Source organism: Macaca nemestrina, chromosome 1 (assembly GCF_043159975.1).
Source record: "Macaca nemestrina isolate mMacNem1 chromosome 1, mMacNem.hap1, whole genome shotgun sequence".
Classification (NCBI taxonomy): Eukaryota; Metazoa; Chordata; class Mammalia; order Primates; family Cercopithecidae; genus Macaca; species Macaca nemestrina.
In genome coordinates, this window is record NC_092125.1 from 109,409,388 (window position 1) to 109,425,359 (window position 15,972).

Sequence of the window (15,972 nt, forward strand, 5' to 3'; positions counted from 1 at the left end):
CTCCTGCCCTCAGGTGATCCACCCACCTTGGCCTCCCAAAGTGCTGGGATTACAGGAGTCAGCCACCGCACCTGGGCTGCTTTTCCACTTTTTTTTTTTTTTTTTGAGACGGAGTCTCACGCTGTCGCCCAGGCTGGAGTGCAGTGGCGCGATCTCGGCTCACTGCAAGCTCCGCCTCCCGGGTTCACGCCATTCTCCTGCCTCAGCCTCCCGAGTAGCTGGGACTACAGGCGCCCGCCACCTCACCCGGCTAAGTTTTTGTATTTTTAGTAGAGACGGGGTTTCACTGTGTCAGCCAGGATGGTCTCGATCTCCTGACCTCGTGATCCGCCCGTCTCGGCCTCCCAAAGTGCTGGGATTACAGGCTTGAGCCACCGTGCCCGGCCGGCTTTTCCCTTTTTTTTTTTTTTTTTTTTTTTGAGACGGAGTCTCGCTCTGTCGCCCAGGCTGGAGTGCAATGGCTTAATCTCGTCTCACTGCAACCTCTGCCTCCCGAGTTCAAGCCATTATCCTGCCTCAGCCTCCTGAGTAGCTGGGACTACAGGCGTCCGCCACATCGCCCGGCTAGTTTTTTGTATTTTTTTTAGTAGAGACGGGGTTTCACCGGGTTAGGCAGGATGGTCTCGATCTCCTGACCTCGTGATCCACCCGTCTCGGCCTCCCAAAGTGCTGGGATTACAGGCTTGAGCCACCGTGCCCGGCCTGGCTTTTCCACTTTTAAGACTTACTTAAAGAATTTGTGGCCGGGCGCGGTGGCTCACGCCTGTAATCCCAGCACTTTGGGAGGCCGAGGCGGGCGGATCACAAGGTCAGGAGATCGAAACCACAGTGAAACCCCGTCTCTACTAAAAATACAAAAAATGAGCCGGGCGCGGTGGCGGGCTGCCTGTAGTCCCAGCTACTCGGGAGGCTGAGGCAGGAGAATGGCGTGAACCCAGGAGGCAGAGCTTGCAGTGAGCCAGGATCGCGCCACTGCACTCCAGCTTGGGCAACAGAGCAAGACTCCGTCTCAAAAAAAAAAAAAAAAAAAAAAAAAGAATTTGTATATACTGTTCCTACAATTTGTGTCCAATCGTTAAACAATAGCCAAGACATTCCTGAAGAACAAAGTGGGAGGGAATGCTTGGCCTATAAATATCAAACTTTAATATAAAGCTATCAACTGTGCAGTATTGCACAAGAAGGAACAGGTATTAGAACGGAAGGTCCATAAATAGACCCATGCAAATATGGACACTTGATTTATGACAAACATGGCCTGCAGAGGGGTAACAACAGTCTTTCAACACATGGTGCTGGAATAACTGAATCTCCAAATGGAATAATATGAATCATGACCCTCTACCTCCCAATAAATGTCAAAATCAACTCCAGGTGGTTACCAATCTTAAATGAGCAAATAAGACAATAACACTTTCAGAAGATAGGCAAGGGGCTTGAGCAGGCATCTCACAGAAGATATCCAAATGATCGGTTGACATATCACAAGGTGTTTAACCTCATTTATAAATACAGAAATGCAAGTTAAACCCATACTGAGGTACCATTGCACCACAAACTCACCAGAATGGCCAACCACATTGACAACCTCAAGAACTGGAGAGGGTGAGAACAACTGGAACTCTCATACACTGCCTGTGGGAAGAAAAATTAGTACAACCACTTTGGCATTCTCTAGTTAAGCCGAATAAACTCTGACCCAGCCATTCAACTCCTAGCTGTATACCTGACAGAAATTTATGCAATATCTACCATTTTTATAATGGCATATTTGAAATGGCTTAAAACTGGAAACAATCCACATATCTATCAACAGTAGAATGGATAAATTGTGGCATATTTCTGAAATAGAATTCCACATGAAAATGAGGCCAGGCACGGTGGCTCATGCCTGTAATCCCAGCACTTTGGGAGGCTGAGGCAGGCAGATCACCTGAGGTTGGGAGTTTGAGACCAGCCTGACCAACATGGAGAAACCCTGTCTCTACTAAAAATACAAAATTAGCCAGGCATAGGGGTGGGTGCCTGTAATCCCAGCTACACGCGAGGCTGAAGCAGGAGAATCCCGGGAGATGGAGGTTGTGGTAAGCTGAGATTGCGCTGAGCCAAGATTGTGCCACTGCACTCCAGCCTGGGCAACAAGAGTGAAACCCCGTCTCAAAAAAAAAAAAAAAAAAGGAAAAAGAAAAAGAAAAGAAAATGAAGCCGGGCACGGTGGCTCATGCCTGTAATCCCAGCACTTTGGGAGGCCGAGGTGGGTGGATCACCTGAGGTCGGGAGTTCGAGACCACCCTGACTAACATGGAGAAACTCTGTGTCTACTAAAAATTCAAAATTAGCCGGGTGTGGTGGCGCATGCCTGTAATCCCAGCTACTCGGGAGGCTGAGGCAGGAGAATTGCTTGAACCCAGGAGGCAGAGGTTGCGATGAGCTGAGATCGCGCCATTGCACTCCAGCCTGGGCAACAAGAGCAAAACTCCGTCTCAAAAAAAAAAAAAAAAAAAAAAAAAAAAGAAAATGAATGAACTACAGGTATATAAAATAACATGAATGCATACTTAAAAAGTCAGACACACACACACAAAATATTGTAATTATTCTGATTCCATTCTTATAAAGTTCAAAAATTGGCAAAATGAAATAATTGTGCATTATTCACAATAGTCAAAAGATGAAAACAACCCAAATGTCCATCAACAGATGAATGGATAAGCAAAATGTGGCGTATACACACATTGTGTGTATACACATACAATGGAATATGATTCAGCCATAAAAGGGAATGAAGTTCTGATACATGCTGTAACATGGATGAGCCTTGAAAACATTATGCTAAGTGAAATCAGCCAGATGCAAAATGACAAATATTATAGGCAATTTATATGAGGTACCCAGAATAGGCAAATTCATAAAGACACTCTATCAGGAGTTACCAGGGGCTAAAGGGAGGGGGAATGCCAGTTATTGCTTAATGGTTACAGAGCTTCTGTTTGGGGTGATGGAAAAGTTTTGGAATAGATAGTGGTGATGGTTGTACAATACTGTGAATATGATTAATGCCACTGAGTTTTACACTTAAAAATGGTTAAAATCGGCTGGGCACGGTGGCTCATGCCTGTAATCCCAGCACTTTGGGAGGCCAACGCGGGCGGATCATGAGGTCAGGAGATCGAGACCATCCTGGCTAACACGGTGAAACCCCGTCTCTACTAAAAATGCAAAAAATTAGCCGGGCATGGTGGCGGGCGCCTGTAGTCCCAGCTACTCGGGAGGCTGAGGCAGGAGAATGGCGTGAACCCAGGAGGCGGAGCTTACAGTGAGTTGAGATCGCGCCACTGCACTCCAGCCTGGGCGACAGAGCAAGACTCCGTCTCAAAGAAAAAAGAAAAAAAAAAAAAGGTTAAAATGGCAAATTTTGTCATACATTTATTTATTTATTTATTTATTTATTTATTTGTTTATTTTTGAGACGGAGTTTCGCTTTTGTTGCCCAGGCTGGAGCGCAATGGTGTGATACTGGCTCACCACAACCTCTGCCTCCCGGGTTCAAGCAATTCTCCTGCCTCAGCCTCCTGAATAGCTGGGATTACAGTCATGCGATACCACATCTGGCTAATTTTGTATTTTTAGTAGAGACGGGGTTTCTCCATGTTGGTCAGGCTGGTCTCGAACTCCCGACCTCAGATGACCTGCCCGCCTTGGCCTCCCAAAGTACTGGGATAACAGGCGTGAGCCACTGTGCCGACCTATTTTGTTATTATTATTATTTTTTGAGACGGTGTTTCCCTCTTGTCGCCCAGGCTGGAGTGCAGTGGCATGATCTTAGCTCACTGCAACCTCTGTCTCCTGGGTTCAGGTGATTCTCCTGCCTCAACCTCCCGAATAGCTGGGACTACAGATGCACGCCACCATGCCCAGCTAATTTTGTATTTTTGGTAGAGACGTGGTTTCACCATGTTGGCCAGGCTGGTCTCGAACTCCTGACCTCAGGTGATCCACCCGCCTCGGCCTCCCAAAGTGCCAGGATTATAGGCGTGGGTCACAGCACCTGGGCTAGGGATTTTCTTTTTTTTTTTTTTGAGACGGAGTCTCACGCTGTTGCCCAGGCTGGAGTGCAGTGGCGCGATCTCGGCTCACTGCAAGTTCCGCCTCCTGGGTTCACGCCATTCTCCTGCCTCAGCCTCCTGAGTAGCTAGGACTACAGGCGCCCGCCACCGCGCCCGGCTAATTTTTTGTATTTTTAGTAGAGACGGGGTTTCACTGTGGTCTCGATCTCCTGACCTTGTGATCCGCCCGCCTCGGCCTCCCAAAGTGCTGGGATTACAGGCTTGAGCCACCGCGCCCGGCCGGGATTTTCAAAGGTTATGTTAACTATGTAACTTTGGCCTTATGTACTGACTTGTAACCTAACTTTTTTTTTTTTTTTTTTTTTTGAGACGGAGTCTCGCTGTGTCGCCCAGGCTGGAGTGCAGTGGCCGGATCTCAGCTCATTGCAAGCTCCGCCTCCCGGGTTTTTACGCCATTCTCCTGCCTCAGCCTCCTGAGTAGCTGGGACTACAGGCGCCCACCACCTCGCCCGGCTAGTTTTTTTTTGTATTTTTTAGTAGAGACGGGGTTTCACCGTGTTAGCCAGGATGGTCTCGAACTCCTGACGTCGTGATCCGCCCGTCTCGGCCTCCCAAAGTGCTGGGATTACAGGCTTGAGCCACCGCACCCGGCCTGTAACCTAACTTTAGTGTAAGGTGTAACTCCATTGCTGATGGATTTGAGAGCTACTTAAGAGACCTGGTGACTGATTGGACTACAAGGGAAAAGGAGAGAAATTAAAGAATGATATTCCCAGGCCTAACAACTCTGATATTTTCTGGCCTAAGCAACTGACTATACAGTTGTTCTATTTATTGAGATAGGGCCCATGGGAAGAATAGGTGGAGGGTAAAGAGGATGCGCCTACTACTTTTTTTTATCGTTAAAAATTTCAAAAACACAGAAAAACTGACAGATTGTACAGTAAACACCCATATACCTACCACCTAACTTATTGCTATATTTTCTTCTTCACATCTTTCCATATACCTAGGAGAATTCATTTTTGAACAAGCTGAATTTGTGAAATCTAGGAGACATCCAAGTGTCCTGTGTAACAGGCCGCTAGTGTAGAGGGCAGAAATACATTAAGAGCAGGCTACAAGTGCTGCCTCCTTTTCTTCACCTCCCATTCACACTCAGCTCTCCAGATTTTGACTTTTGACACCTTCCTTTTAAAGATGCTACCACTGAGGACACCGACTACTGAGAAGTCCAAAATCGAACTCATGTCTTCCCTCTGTGAAACCTGCTCCTCTTCCCCCTGTATGTCCTGCTGCCTTAGTCAGTATGAGCTGTGAAGTACCACAGACAGGGTGGGCTAAACAGCAGAAACGTATTTGTCACAGTTCTGGAGGCTAGAAGTCCTAGATCATGTGCCAGCATGGTCAGGTTCAGGTGAGGGCCCTCTACCAGGCTGCAGCCTGCCAGCTTCTTGTATCTCACATGGCAGAGGGGGCTAGAGAGTTCTCTGAGGTCCCTTTTATAAGACCACTAATCCCATTTATGAGGGCTCCATCCTCATGACCTAATTACCTCCCAAAGTCCCCACCTCCTAATACCATCACATTAGGGGTTAGGATTTCAACAAATGCATTTGGGGGTACACAAACATTCAGTCTGTAACACCTTAGTTACCAGAGCCTCAAACTTGGCAGTCACCCTAGACACCAGCAAACAGGTTCTCTCAACCCTGACACCAGCAAACAGGTTCTCTCAACCCTGTCTCCTAAAGAGCTTTTAAAAAATGTCCCCTTCCTCACTATGCTCTCAACCTTTTTTTTTTTTTTTTTTTGAGACGGAGTCGGGCTGTGTCACGCAGGCTGGAGTGCAATGGCACAATCTCGGCTCACTGCAACCTTTGCCTCCTGGGTTCAAGCAATTCTCCTGCCTCAGCCTCCCAAGTAGCTGGGATTATAGGCATGTGCCACCACGCCTCGCTAATTTTGTATTTTCAGTAGGGACAGCTTTCACCATGTTGGTCAGGCTGGTCTCGAACTCCTGACCTCGGGTGATCCACGGGCCTTGACCTCCCAAAGTGCTGGGATTACAGGTGTGAGCCTCGCGCCTGGCTAGGTATATTTAAATATACCACACTTCCTGTGTTATTTCCTCTTCCTGGAAGATCTCCCTGAAGGCCAGTCTAGGAGGCTGTCTCAGAATTCTGAGAATATTTCTATCATTAGATGGTCAAGTCTCCACAGACACTAAAGTCCTTGAAGGTGGTGTTGTAGTCTTCGTTGTAGCCAGAGTACTTTTAGCACTCTGCCTAACACATAAAGGACTGTTTACTTTAGCTGAATTGTGCACACATTCAATGCTTTGTATCTCCTTCCCTTCCAACAAAACCCTACTCAAGTTTGAATTCTGTGAAGCTTTCCCCGGCCTCTCCAATAGTTAGGAGCTCTGACTCCTTACTTTACTCACCACCCCTGAATTGAGCAAGTTATATTTTAATAGTGTATACAACGAATTGCAGTGAATGTTAACACGTTCACCTTTTATTGCTAACAGCAATGCTACCCGTGCTTCCGGGCTCTATCCAAACTCATTGCTTCCAGTTAATAGCTGGCTGGTCCCTAGGGAGAATTCTTTAACTCTCTGCACTTGATGCTCAATTCAGTACCTCCTCCTCTTTCAGCATTGTAGCTTACAAGTGCTCTCGGGGTTCCCTTCGTCTCCTCCCGGATAGACTAAACTGCTAGGGTTTGGGACCGCGGTCCTCCTCGCCTGACTCCCCCCTCTCTTTGCAGCATTTGGCGCTGTACTTTGCAAACGCAGCTCTAAAGCATCTCCGGGAAGCTCCTGCACAGATCAAGGCCCCCTCCCCGCCCTTTTTTTTTTTTTTTTTTTGAGACAGTGTCCTCTCTCTCCCAGGCTGGAGTGCGGTGGCGCGATCTCGACTCACTGCAACCTCCGCCTCCCGGGTTCAAGCGATTCTCTGCCTCAGCCTCCCGAGTAGCTGGGACCACAGGCGCCTGCCACCACGCCCGGCTAATTTTTTGTATTTTTAGTGGAGACGGGGTTTCCCCATCTTGGCCAGGCTGGTCTTGAACTCCTGACCTCGTGATCCACCCGCCTCGGCCTCCCAAAGTGTTGGGATTACAGGCATGAGCCACCACGCCCGGCCCAAAGCCCTTTAAAGACATGTCTCCGCTGGCGGATTCGCCCGCCAGGTGACAAAGCTTCGCGGGCCAGGACTCCGCCCGCTCCCCGTGGGTTGGGGCGACCCAGGCCAGGAGGTACACGTGGGGCCGGGGTGTAGGCGAAGAGCTGGGACGGCCTTTTTCACCCTGCCTCCCCGGTTCCTCTGTGCTGGAGGCCGCAGGAGCTGCGCGGGACGCCCGCACATGCGCAGCGTCACTCTCGAGCTCCAGACTCCAGCGCTGCGGGCAGGAGACCCCGGCGGCACAAGGCTCGGGAGACTGGGCTGCCGGCTCAGGGGCGGGGCACAGCGCTGCCCTCGCCCGCTCACTGGCCAGTGTGCTGACGGACAGGTGGGGCGGACAGCCGGCGAAAGATCTAAGGAGCCGCTGGGCTGGAAACAGCTACTTGGCTAAAAATACCTAAGTAAATAAATGAAAGTCTGTGGAGGAGGAGAGGAAGGAGAGGTGGGCGTGGGTTTGGGAGCAACTGACACTCCGCTTGCCCCTGGCTAGCGCAGGATGGTGGTTCTTTTTTTTTTTTTTGAGACGGAGTCTCGCTCTGTCGCCCAGGCTCACTGCAAGCTCCACCTCCCAGGTTCCCGCCATTCTCCTGCCTCAGCCTCCCGAGTAGCTGGGACTACAGGCGCCTGCCACCACGCCCGGCTAATTTTTTGTATTTTTAGTAGAGACGGGGGGTTTCACCGTGTTAGCCAGGATGATCTCGATCTCCTGACCTCGTGATCCGCCCGCCTCGGCCTCCCGAAGTGCTGGGATTACAGGCGTGAGCCACTGCGCCCAGCCAGGATGGTGGTTCTTGGTTCACTCTCTCCCGTCTCCGCCAGAACTGGGGCCGGAGAAGTCCGCTTTCTGGAAGGTTGTCCTGGAGGTGGAGTCACAGAGGACTCATCCCCCTGGGACTCTTCATTCCGATTCTTTCAGATCCAGCCTTGAGGCCCCAGGTTCCTGGGAGCAGTTTTGTAGGGTTTGAGACTCCTAGTCATCGTCGCCCCTGGGTCCAGCTCAGGATGGGGACTACAGTTCCTTCCCTCTGGCACTGGGATGACACTCTCTGAACTGGCCTCCCACCGTCCCGCCTGGCTGGCTGTCGACTAAACTTTTTTTTTTTTTTGCTTTTGAGACTGGATCTCGCAGGTTGAAGTGCAGTACCGAGACCATAGCTCATTGGAACTCCTAACCTCAAGCGATGCTCCCTCCTCAGCCTCCCTAGTAGCCGAAGGTGGCTGGGATTACAGGCGCACGCCACCTCCCCAGCTCTCCGACTAGACATTCTTTTTTTTTTTTTTTTTTTTTTTTTTGAGACAGTCTTGCTCTGTCGGCCAGGCTGAGTGCAGTGGTGCGATATTGGCTCACTGCAACCTCCACCTCCCAGGTTCAAGTGATTCTTGTGCTTCAGCCTCCGGAGTAGTTTGGATTACAGGCGGGCACCACCACGCCTGGGTAATTTAGTAGAGATGGGGTTTCACCATGTTGGTCAGGCTGATCTCGAACTCCTAACCTCAAGTGATCCGCGCGCCTCGGCCTTCCAAAGTGCTGGGATTACAGCCTGAGCCACTGCACCCGGCCTAGACATTTTAAAAAGGCAAATCGGACACATCCTCTGCTTGAAAATGCCAGTGCCCCCTAGGCCAGGGTGCCAAGATCCACTTAAAACCCTGTGGCTGGCCGGGCGCGGTGGCTCAAGCCTGTAATCCCAGCACTTTGGGAGGCCGAGACGGGCGGATCACGAGGTCAGGAGATCGAGACCATCCTGGCTAACCCGGTGAAACCCCGTCTCTAGTAAAAAATACAAAAAAATAGCCGGGCGAGGTGGCGGGTGCCTGTAGTCCCAGCTACTCAGGAGGCTGAGGCAGGAGAATGGAGTGAACCCGGGAGGCGGAGCTTGCAGTGAGCTGAGATCCGGCCACTGCACTCCAGTCTCCGCGACAGAGCAAGACTCCGTCTCAAAAAACAAAACAAAACAAAACAAAAAAAACCCTGTGGGTGAGGCATTATTGATGAGCTCCTGCTTATCATTCCAGCCATATCTGAGAGGAAAGGCAACAAAGAGTCAGGCCCTTTCAGCCTTGATGCTTGTGCACACTCTGCCCGCTCACACCCTCTACTCTACTGGAGAAGCTCTGACCTCGATGCCCCTCCTGTGAACCTGTGCTGCCCCCAGCCCCACTCCCACCTCGGGACATTCCTGTCATGCTCAGAGCACACTGGGGGCCCTGTACCACAACACTTGTGACACCTGCTAGGCTCAGGGAGAGTGAACAACCTCAGGGCAGGGACTGTGTGTGTTCTGGATGTGTATCCCCAAGTCTTGTGGAGGGTGCATAGACAGGGGTTCAATAAATGGATATTGGCCAGGCACAGTGGCTCATACCTATAATCCCCACACTTTGGGAGCCTGGCCAACATGGCGAAAACCCATCTCTACTAAAAATACAAAAATTAGCTGGGTGTGCTGTTGCACACCTGTAACCCCAGCTACTCAGGAGGCTGAGGCAGGAGAATCACTTGAACCCAGGAGGTGGAGTTTGCAAGTTGCAGTGAGCCAAGATTGTGCCACTGCACTTCAGCCTGGGCGACAGAGCGAGACTGCGTCTCAAGAAAAGAAACAAAAAGGATATTGAATGAAGGAAGGCATGGATTTTAAGGATCAAAAGTGAAGCTTTATAAATGTTAGGCTGGGCTGTGGCATTCTGGGGGCTCACCAAGGCCAAGAACCGTATCTTCTTTGAGTCCTGATAGCTAGCTAACAAGATGGCGCTCCTTTCAAAATGTGTGAATAAATTCAAGATGGCAAAGTGATGTCAAGCTGTTTAGTTATGGTCCCATCACACAGCCTGTGGAACATCTGCTCAGTGAAGGGGACAGGGCAGTGGGCCTCAGGGGCCAGGCACTGAAGGAAATACAGGCAGGCTTAGGAGGGTGTGTTTGTGTGTGTGGTGTGTCTGAAAACGCCAGTGCCCTCCTGGGCTAGGACACCAAGATTCACTTAAAACACTGCGGGCGAGGCATTAGACAGACAACGACGATACCAAATCCAAGAGGTGTTTACTGTAATGAGTGTTCAAAGGGGTGGGGTAGGGTGGGGTTCCCCCCATTTGACCCTCCAGGGCTCTGGGGTGACTCATTCTTCCTTGGGCTCAGAGGTGGAGCTGATATTTGTTCCTCCAATTGAGCCCTGCTCCCCCTGGCCCTTGGTGTTCTCAGTGTCTCCAGCCACTAGAGCCACATTCCTCAGATAATTGATGTTGAAGCAGTTGACCTGTTCATCCCCAGGACTCAGGTAACAGCAGAGGGCAGGGTCTTGCCAGAATTTACGTCGGGGACCACACAGATCATTGATGAAGGTTAATTTCTGATGAAGGAGAAAAGTAAAACAGATGATGGGGTGGGGAGGTGGTCCAAGGACAGATGTAGATACCTGGGTGCCCAAAGTCCCCCTTTCATCAGCTTCTACTGCTCTCTCCCTGGCTCCCCTCCTGGGGCCCAGAGAGAGTACAAGCCTGCCTTGCACAGCTGGATTCCTTGTGACTGACAGATGTGTACATCTGGAAATGCCAGAAGTTTGAGGCCCAGAGAAGGCATAAATAGGAACTTAGAGATGGGGAGCAGGCCAGGTCAGAGTGAAGACTTTTCTGGAACCAAGAAAAAAACACCTCCCCCACTAGTCATTATAACTGAGGGCTGGTTTGAGGTACTAAAGAGAAGGGGTGGCCTGCAGTTCTAGCTCTTTCCCTTCCCTCCCCTGCATTCCTCTGGAGACTAGACTCCACACACTCACCTCCTCCTCTGCACAGCAGGCCTGTTCTGGAAATGGCAGGTCACAGCAGCGGGCGGTCATATTGTGAATCAGCCCAGGAATATGTTTACTATGTTGGTGTGAAAGGGGCAGGGGTTAGGGTCTTTGGGCATCTTCTGGCATCAGATGGGGTTGGGATATCATGATTTTGCTTTTCCCAAAGGTGTCCCCAAGGGAAGTTTTCGGGAAAGGAAGAGAGTGGGGAAGGACTAGGCAAGACTTACTGCTTGGTGAGAACTCTTTGGTTTCCACAGAGGTGGCCCATGAGGTTGGGGGTGACTCGGCTGATGTCGATGGCCAAGATGTCCCGGTCATAGTTGGGGTACGGAGCCCGACGGGCAAAGCACTCATCCCGAATAGGGCTGGGAGGGTGGCGGCAACATGAGTGGTGGTGGGTCTTCACGGTATACTCCCGGTCACAGTATTTGTCAAGGGTATCCTCCCACTGTGGGCCAGAGACAGGAAAGTCAGAAGCTGGACACTTGGCCCTTTCTCTCCTGACCATTGACTTCTCTTATTGCCCCTGGCAACTAGATGAGGGGCTCCCAGCCCCAGGGGCCCAAAGGAGATGGCAAAGAAGTAGAGGGTTAGGAGGCAACTGTTGATGTGTGGGCTTGGGAAGGTGGATGGGTGGAAGCCTGGATGAGGTTCCAAGCTGGCGCCGGGAGATGAGCTGGAACAGTGGTTGGAGAAGGTCAGGTGAGGCCAGAGCTGGACAGATGGATGGATGGTAGACAGGTGCATGTGGGGTCATGAGTGGAGGAGGCCAGAAGTGTAGTACGAAGCTCGAGATGAACAGATTCAGGTGACGAACACAATGGATGGACGGACAGCCACAAGCAGATGAACGGGTGGACGCACTCACAGCAGGGTTACATGGATGGACGGACCGGCAGGATCAGAGGTCGAAGATGGGCAGGCAGGCAAACAGGCTCTCGGGGAGGCTGGGACGCCCACTTACGGCTTTCCATGTACAGGTGTGATTGTTCCCCTGGCGGCAGCAGCGCTGGAACTCCCTCTCCAGCCGGATCAGTGCCAGCAGCTCCCTTTGGAGGGGGTCAGTAGCTGGCAGGTTGCGTGGCACAGAGCGGAAGCGCCTCAGGTGGCAGATGTTCTTGATATTGTCCAATGTGGGCGCCCCAGGGGGGAAAGGCAGCTCAAGACCCGAGGAAATATCAGGCTGATGGCTGGGGCAGGCCCGGAGCTGGTAGTGTGGCTGGGGAGCTTCCTCCTGGAAGCAGGAGAACCGAGCCTCCCCCTGCTGCGTGCAGCACCAGTGGGGTCGGGTCTTGACCGAGAACTCGGCCTCACAGAATCGGCTCATTGCTTCCTCCCACTAGAGCAAGAGGGGAGGATCAGCCCACTTTCCACATTCCTGCCTTGCTCCCAGGTTCCAGGAAAGGATCCTGGGCAGGCAGATAAAAAAGAAACAGTGGTTGTCCTCTGCTCCCCTGGCACACTGGGGAGGCCCAGGGTAGGGCCAGTGAATGGGACCTGAGGTTCCTCCAGACCCAGGCCTAGTGCTCTAACCCTTAAAACACACATACTGTCTGGGAGTTCAAGGACACCCCCCGGCATCAAGAACCCAACCTTACCACAAGTTTGGCACACTCTAGGCGGTTTGTGTGGCTGCGGCAGTGGCAGCAGCGGGAATATCCAATCTCCAGGAAATTGAGGGTCTCACCCTGGCGAGTGAGGTGGGAGTAGCCGGACTGTGGTAGGTTCCAGGGACCATATACCACATGCTGACGGTCAGGAAGGCAGATTTGGTTCAGATTTTCTGGAGAAGGCCGCCCAGGTGGGAAGCCATCCAGCCGGTGGCCCCAGCCCCCTTGGGACTGGCCCTGTTGGCAGTGCTGGGCTGCATTCCAGGACTCAGGTTCTGAATGGCTCTGGTCCCCAAACGGAGCTGGCGTTCCTGGAATGGGGAAAACAGTGGGAAGCGGGGACATGTGGAGGAACCCACAAAGGCTGGATGAGCTGAGAGGATTGAAAGAATCCAGGATGGAGGAGAAAGTGTTGGGAGGATATAAGGGAAATGAGAATGAACAATTTGTGGCTCTTCCTTTTAAAATAACTGAAAGGAAAAGAGAAGCAAGGTGTGAAAGGTGTCAGCTCACAGCCTGCCCCCACCTCCTCCTGCTTCTCAGGGCTCGGGCTTCCTGCTCCTCTCCCCAGGGTCCTGAGCACTAAGTTAGGGGGATGGACAGACCAAAGCTGTCACTCACCCTTTCTCGGCATGGATCGTATGATTATCTCCTCCTGATATGGAAGAGGTGGGTCTACTGGCATGGAAGGATTAAGCAAAAGCCATGTTGGGATGGCCATTTCTAGCAGAGAAAGCCTGGCTAGTTTACATACACAAAGAAGAACTCAGCAGAGAAGCAAGTGAAAATAGATGCTTTTTTTGCGTATTTAATCACATAAGTTTCTAAAACAGGTATATCCTCAGTTTTACAGATGAAGAAACAAAGGCTTGGAGAAGTATGTAACTTACCCAAGGTTATATAACTGGTGAGTGGCAGAGCCCACCATCTTGTCTGCCCCCAAGCCCATGCTCTTGGGGAAGGCCATGGGGTAAAGGTGGGTAAAGAAGAGAGGGGGCTGCTTACCTTCTTTCTGTTCACTGGGCTGCTGGAGAGAGGGCAGCTCTTTTTGGAGGGGGACAGCTTCCTGAGATAGAGGGGGACCCACTGCAAGATAGGGGTGAGGGCACCAAGGAGCAGGGATCAGCCTGGTGCCAACAGGATCGATAGTGGGACAGAGGTGAGAGAGGGTGGGCAAGTGCTCACCTTCCTTTTCAGCAGGCAGTTGGGCAGGCAGCAGCTCTTCCTGTTGGATAGGGGTGGCCTCCTGAGAGGGAGGAGGCTGCACTATAGAAGGGGGAATGTGTGAGCAGCCCATCCTTTCTCCTAGCCAGGGCTGGGAGAGGGTGCGAGGGCCTCTTCCCTCCTTTCCATCTGAAAAGTGGCACGTAGGGCAGATTAGAAACCTGGAGGATCACTGAGGAGGGCATGGGGTGACCTTACCTTGACTCTGTCCCTCAAAGGGAGGGCCATGCTGAGAGCTGTCAGGGTGATCCATGAGGAGGCTTCGGGATAGGGGTGGGGAGGGGGGAGCTGCATAGCCAACTAGAGGCAAGAGGGGAGACATCAGAGCCTATGATGCCTCCTGGAGTCCCAACCCCATGCTGCTCCCCCAAACTCTTACCTTCTTGAAAGTGCTCTGGCCTCAGCTGCCTCTGCCCTGTAGCCTTGAAACCTGGAAGGAAGAAGGGCAAGTCAGGGGCCGCTGGGAGGGCCTTCCCTGGACTTCAGCAAGGGATGGGGAGGCTGTGGAGATCAAGAGTGTAGGAGAGACAAGCAAGACACGAGATGCCCCTCTGTATTCACCTGCCCTGTGTCCCTTAATCCTCTCCCAGCCCCAACACACCTAGACATAACCAGCTGGGTTCTGAGAAAGCCTGTGGCGTTCTGATAGCTCCACCTCTACTGGCTCAGAGGCTGGGCCTAAAGGGAGTATGGCATATGGGATTGGGGAGGGAGGCCCTCATTTCCTCTGCCAGCGTCTTTCCCTCAGGGCTGTGGGTTGTCCTCCCCAGTCTCTGCTGGGATGAGTCTCTAGCTTTCAGAGGAAAAAGTCTAGACCTTGAGCTGGTTGGAGCCTACCCTATCCACCTCCTCCACCCACCCTCCTACTCCAGGCCCTTGAAACATCTTTAGGCCTTTGGCTAAGGAGGCTTCCTGAAGGTTGAGTACTTCCCCTTCAGCCAGTCTCAGCTCCTCCTTAGTTTAGGTCTCAATTTAGGGCCTGGGGGACTGGGACAGGCACAGGGAAGGGAGTCACTTGTAGGTGATCTGCAGACACAAAAGACCAGGAGCTGGGAAGAATGATGACATGAGGCTTCACAGAGAAGCAGACAGATCTGCTGACATCCTCAGCAACTTCCCGCAGGAGTGCCCTGGCTGGTTTTTTTTCCTTTTCTTTTCCTTTTTTTCTTAGTTTCCACCCATAGCATTGAGGGGTTCCTGTTTTGTTCAGGCATGAAAGCAGATAAAGAATGTGTTTGTGCTGGATGGAGGGTGGCTCTGTGGATGGACACCCCTCAACTCCTCTAATCAGACAGGGAGCCCGTCAAGGCTTGCTGGGTCAGCAATCCGGTTTTGAGCAGCCTGGGGGCCCCTTTTCCCTCCCTTGCCTGTCCCACCAGCCCCCTCCCTACATCCTCCTCAGCAGGAGACCCTCACTCTGTGAACCCACCCCCACTCAGTTGTCCCTTTGACTGGGATTCTGTGTTTCTTGGCAGCAGTTTCTAGGAGCCCCTCTCCTTCTGTGCCCCTGCTCTCTGCCTCCTTGGTTAAAGGCTGCAGTGGCCCAGGCCCACTTTGGGCCTGCTCAGAAAAGGCAAGTCAAATGGAGAATCACTCTGCTAGTGATGAGCCATCTGGGATGCCTGGACCCAAACCCCTGCCATGCAAGCCCAGACCCCCTCCCAAGTGCTGACCCTCCAACTCACCTCCCTCAGAGGCAGCAGAAGCAATGGCCAAATAGGCCAAGACCAAGGCTGCTCTGACTGTAGTCCCCATCCTGGGGCGACTGACCACCGGACACCCAGGGGTGGGTCCTCTCAGGCAAGTCTGGATGTGAAGGGCCAGCTGCTGGAGCTTGTCTGGTGGCTGTTACTGTCGTGAGCTTCAGGACCGGCTCTTCTTTTATAATTGTCTGGTGTGATCTCCCGCCCTCCTCAGCTTCCTGCCATGACTCAGTCCCAGCTGCTCCTCCTCGGGAAGCCACTCCTCCAAAAGTCACCCTGAAGCCTCATCAGAGAACTGAGAAGAATGGGACTGACCAGAGGAGAACATTCTTATGACCCTCAAGAGAAACTGATTCAGAGAATCAAAGAGCAAGAGGTGTTTGAGCCCCTAG

At 51.9% G+C, this 15,972-nt stretch overlaps 1 protein-coding gene across 1 annotated transcript; it reads right to left on the bottom strand.

Moving 5' to 3' along the window:
• Nucleotides 1-10,278: 10,278 nt before the first annotated feature.
• LOC105497807 (extracellular matrix protein 1) lies at nt 10,279-15,783 on the bottom strand. Its single transcript, XM_011769193.3, has 10 exons — nt 15,563-15,783; nt 14,257-14,307; nt 14,076-14,177; nt 13,839-13,919; nt 13,659-13,739; nt 12,642-12,964; nt 12,008-12,382; nt 11,271-11,491; nt 11,029-11,116; nt 10,279-10,602 (listed from the first exon to the last, which is right to left on the bottom strand). The coding sequence occupies exons 1-10, from the start codon at nt 15,630-15,632 to the stop codon at nt 10,372-10,374; spliced, it is 1,623 nt and encodes a 540-aa protein (XP_011767495.2). The 5' UTR covers nt 15,633-15,783; the 3' UTR covers nt 10,279-10,371.
• Nucleotides 15,784-15,972: the final 189 nt, after the last annotated feature.

Bases quoted from the DNA above. Each gene is read 5' to 3' on its own strand.
- LOC105497807 (XM_011769193.3), bottom strand. From the start codon at position 15,632: ATGGGGACTACAGTCAGAGCAGCCTTGGTCTTGGCCTATTTGGCCATT. The intron at 13,740-13,838 runs GTGAGCACTTGC...CCTATCTTGCAG, and splicing joins ACTGCCTGCTGAAAAGGAAG to TGGGTCCCCCTCTATCTCAG. The intron at 10,603-11,028 runs GTGAGTGTGTGG...CTCCTTCATCAG, and splicing joins CCTGCTGTGCAGAGGAGGAG to AAATTAACCTTCATCAATGA.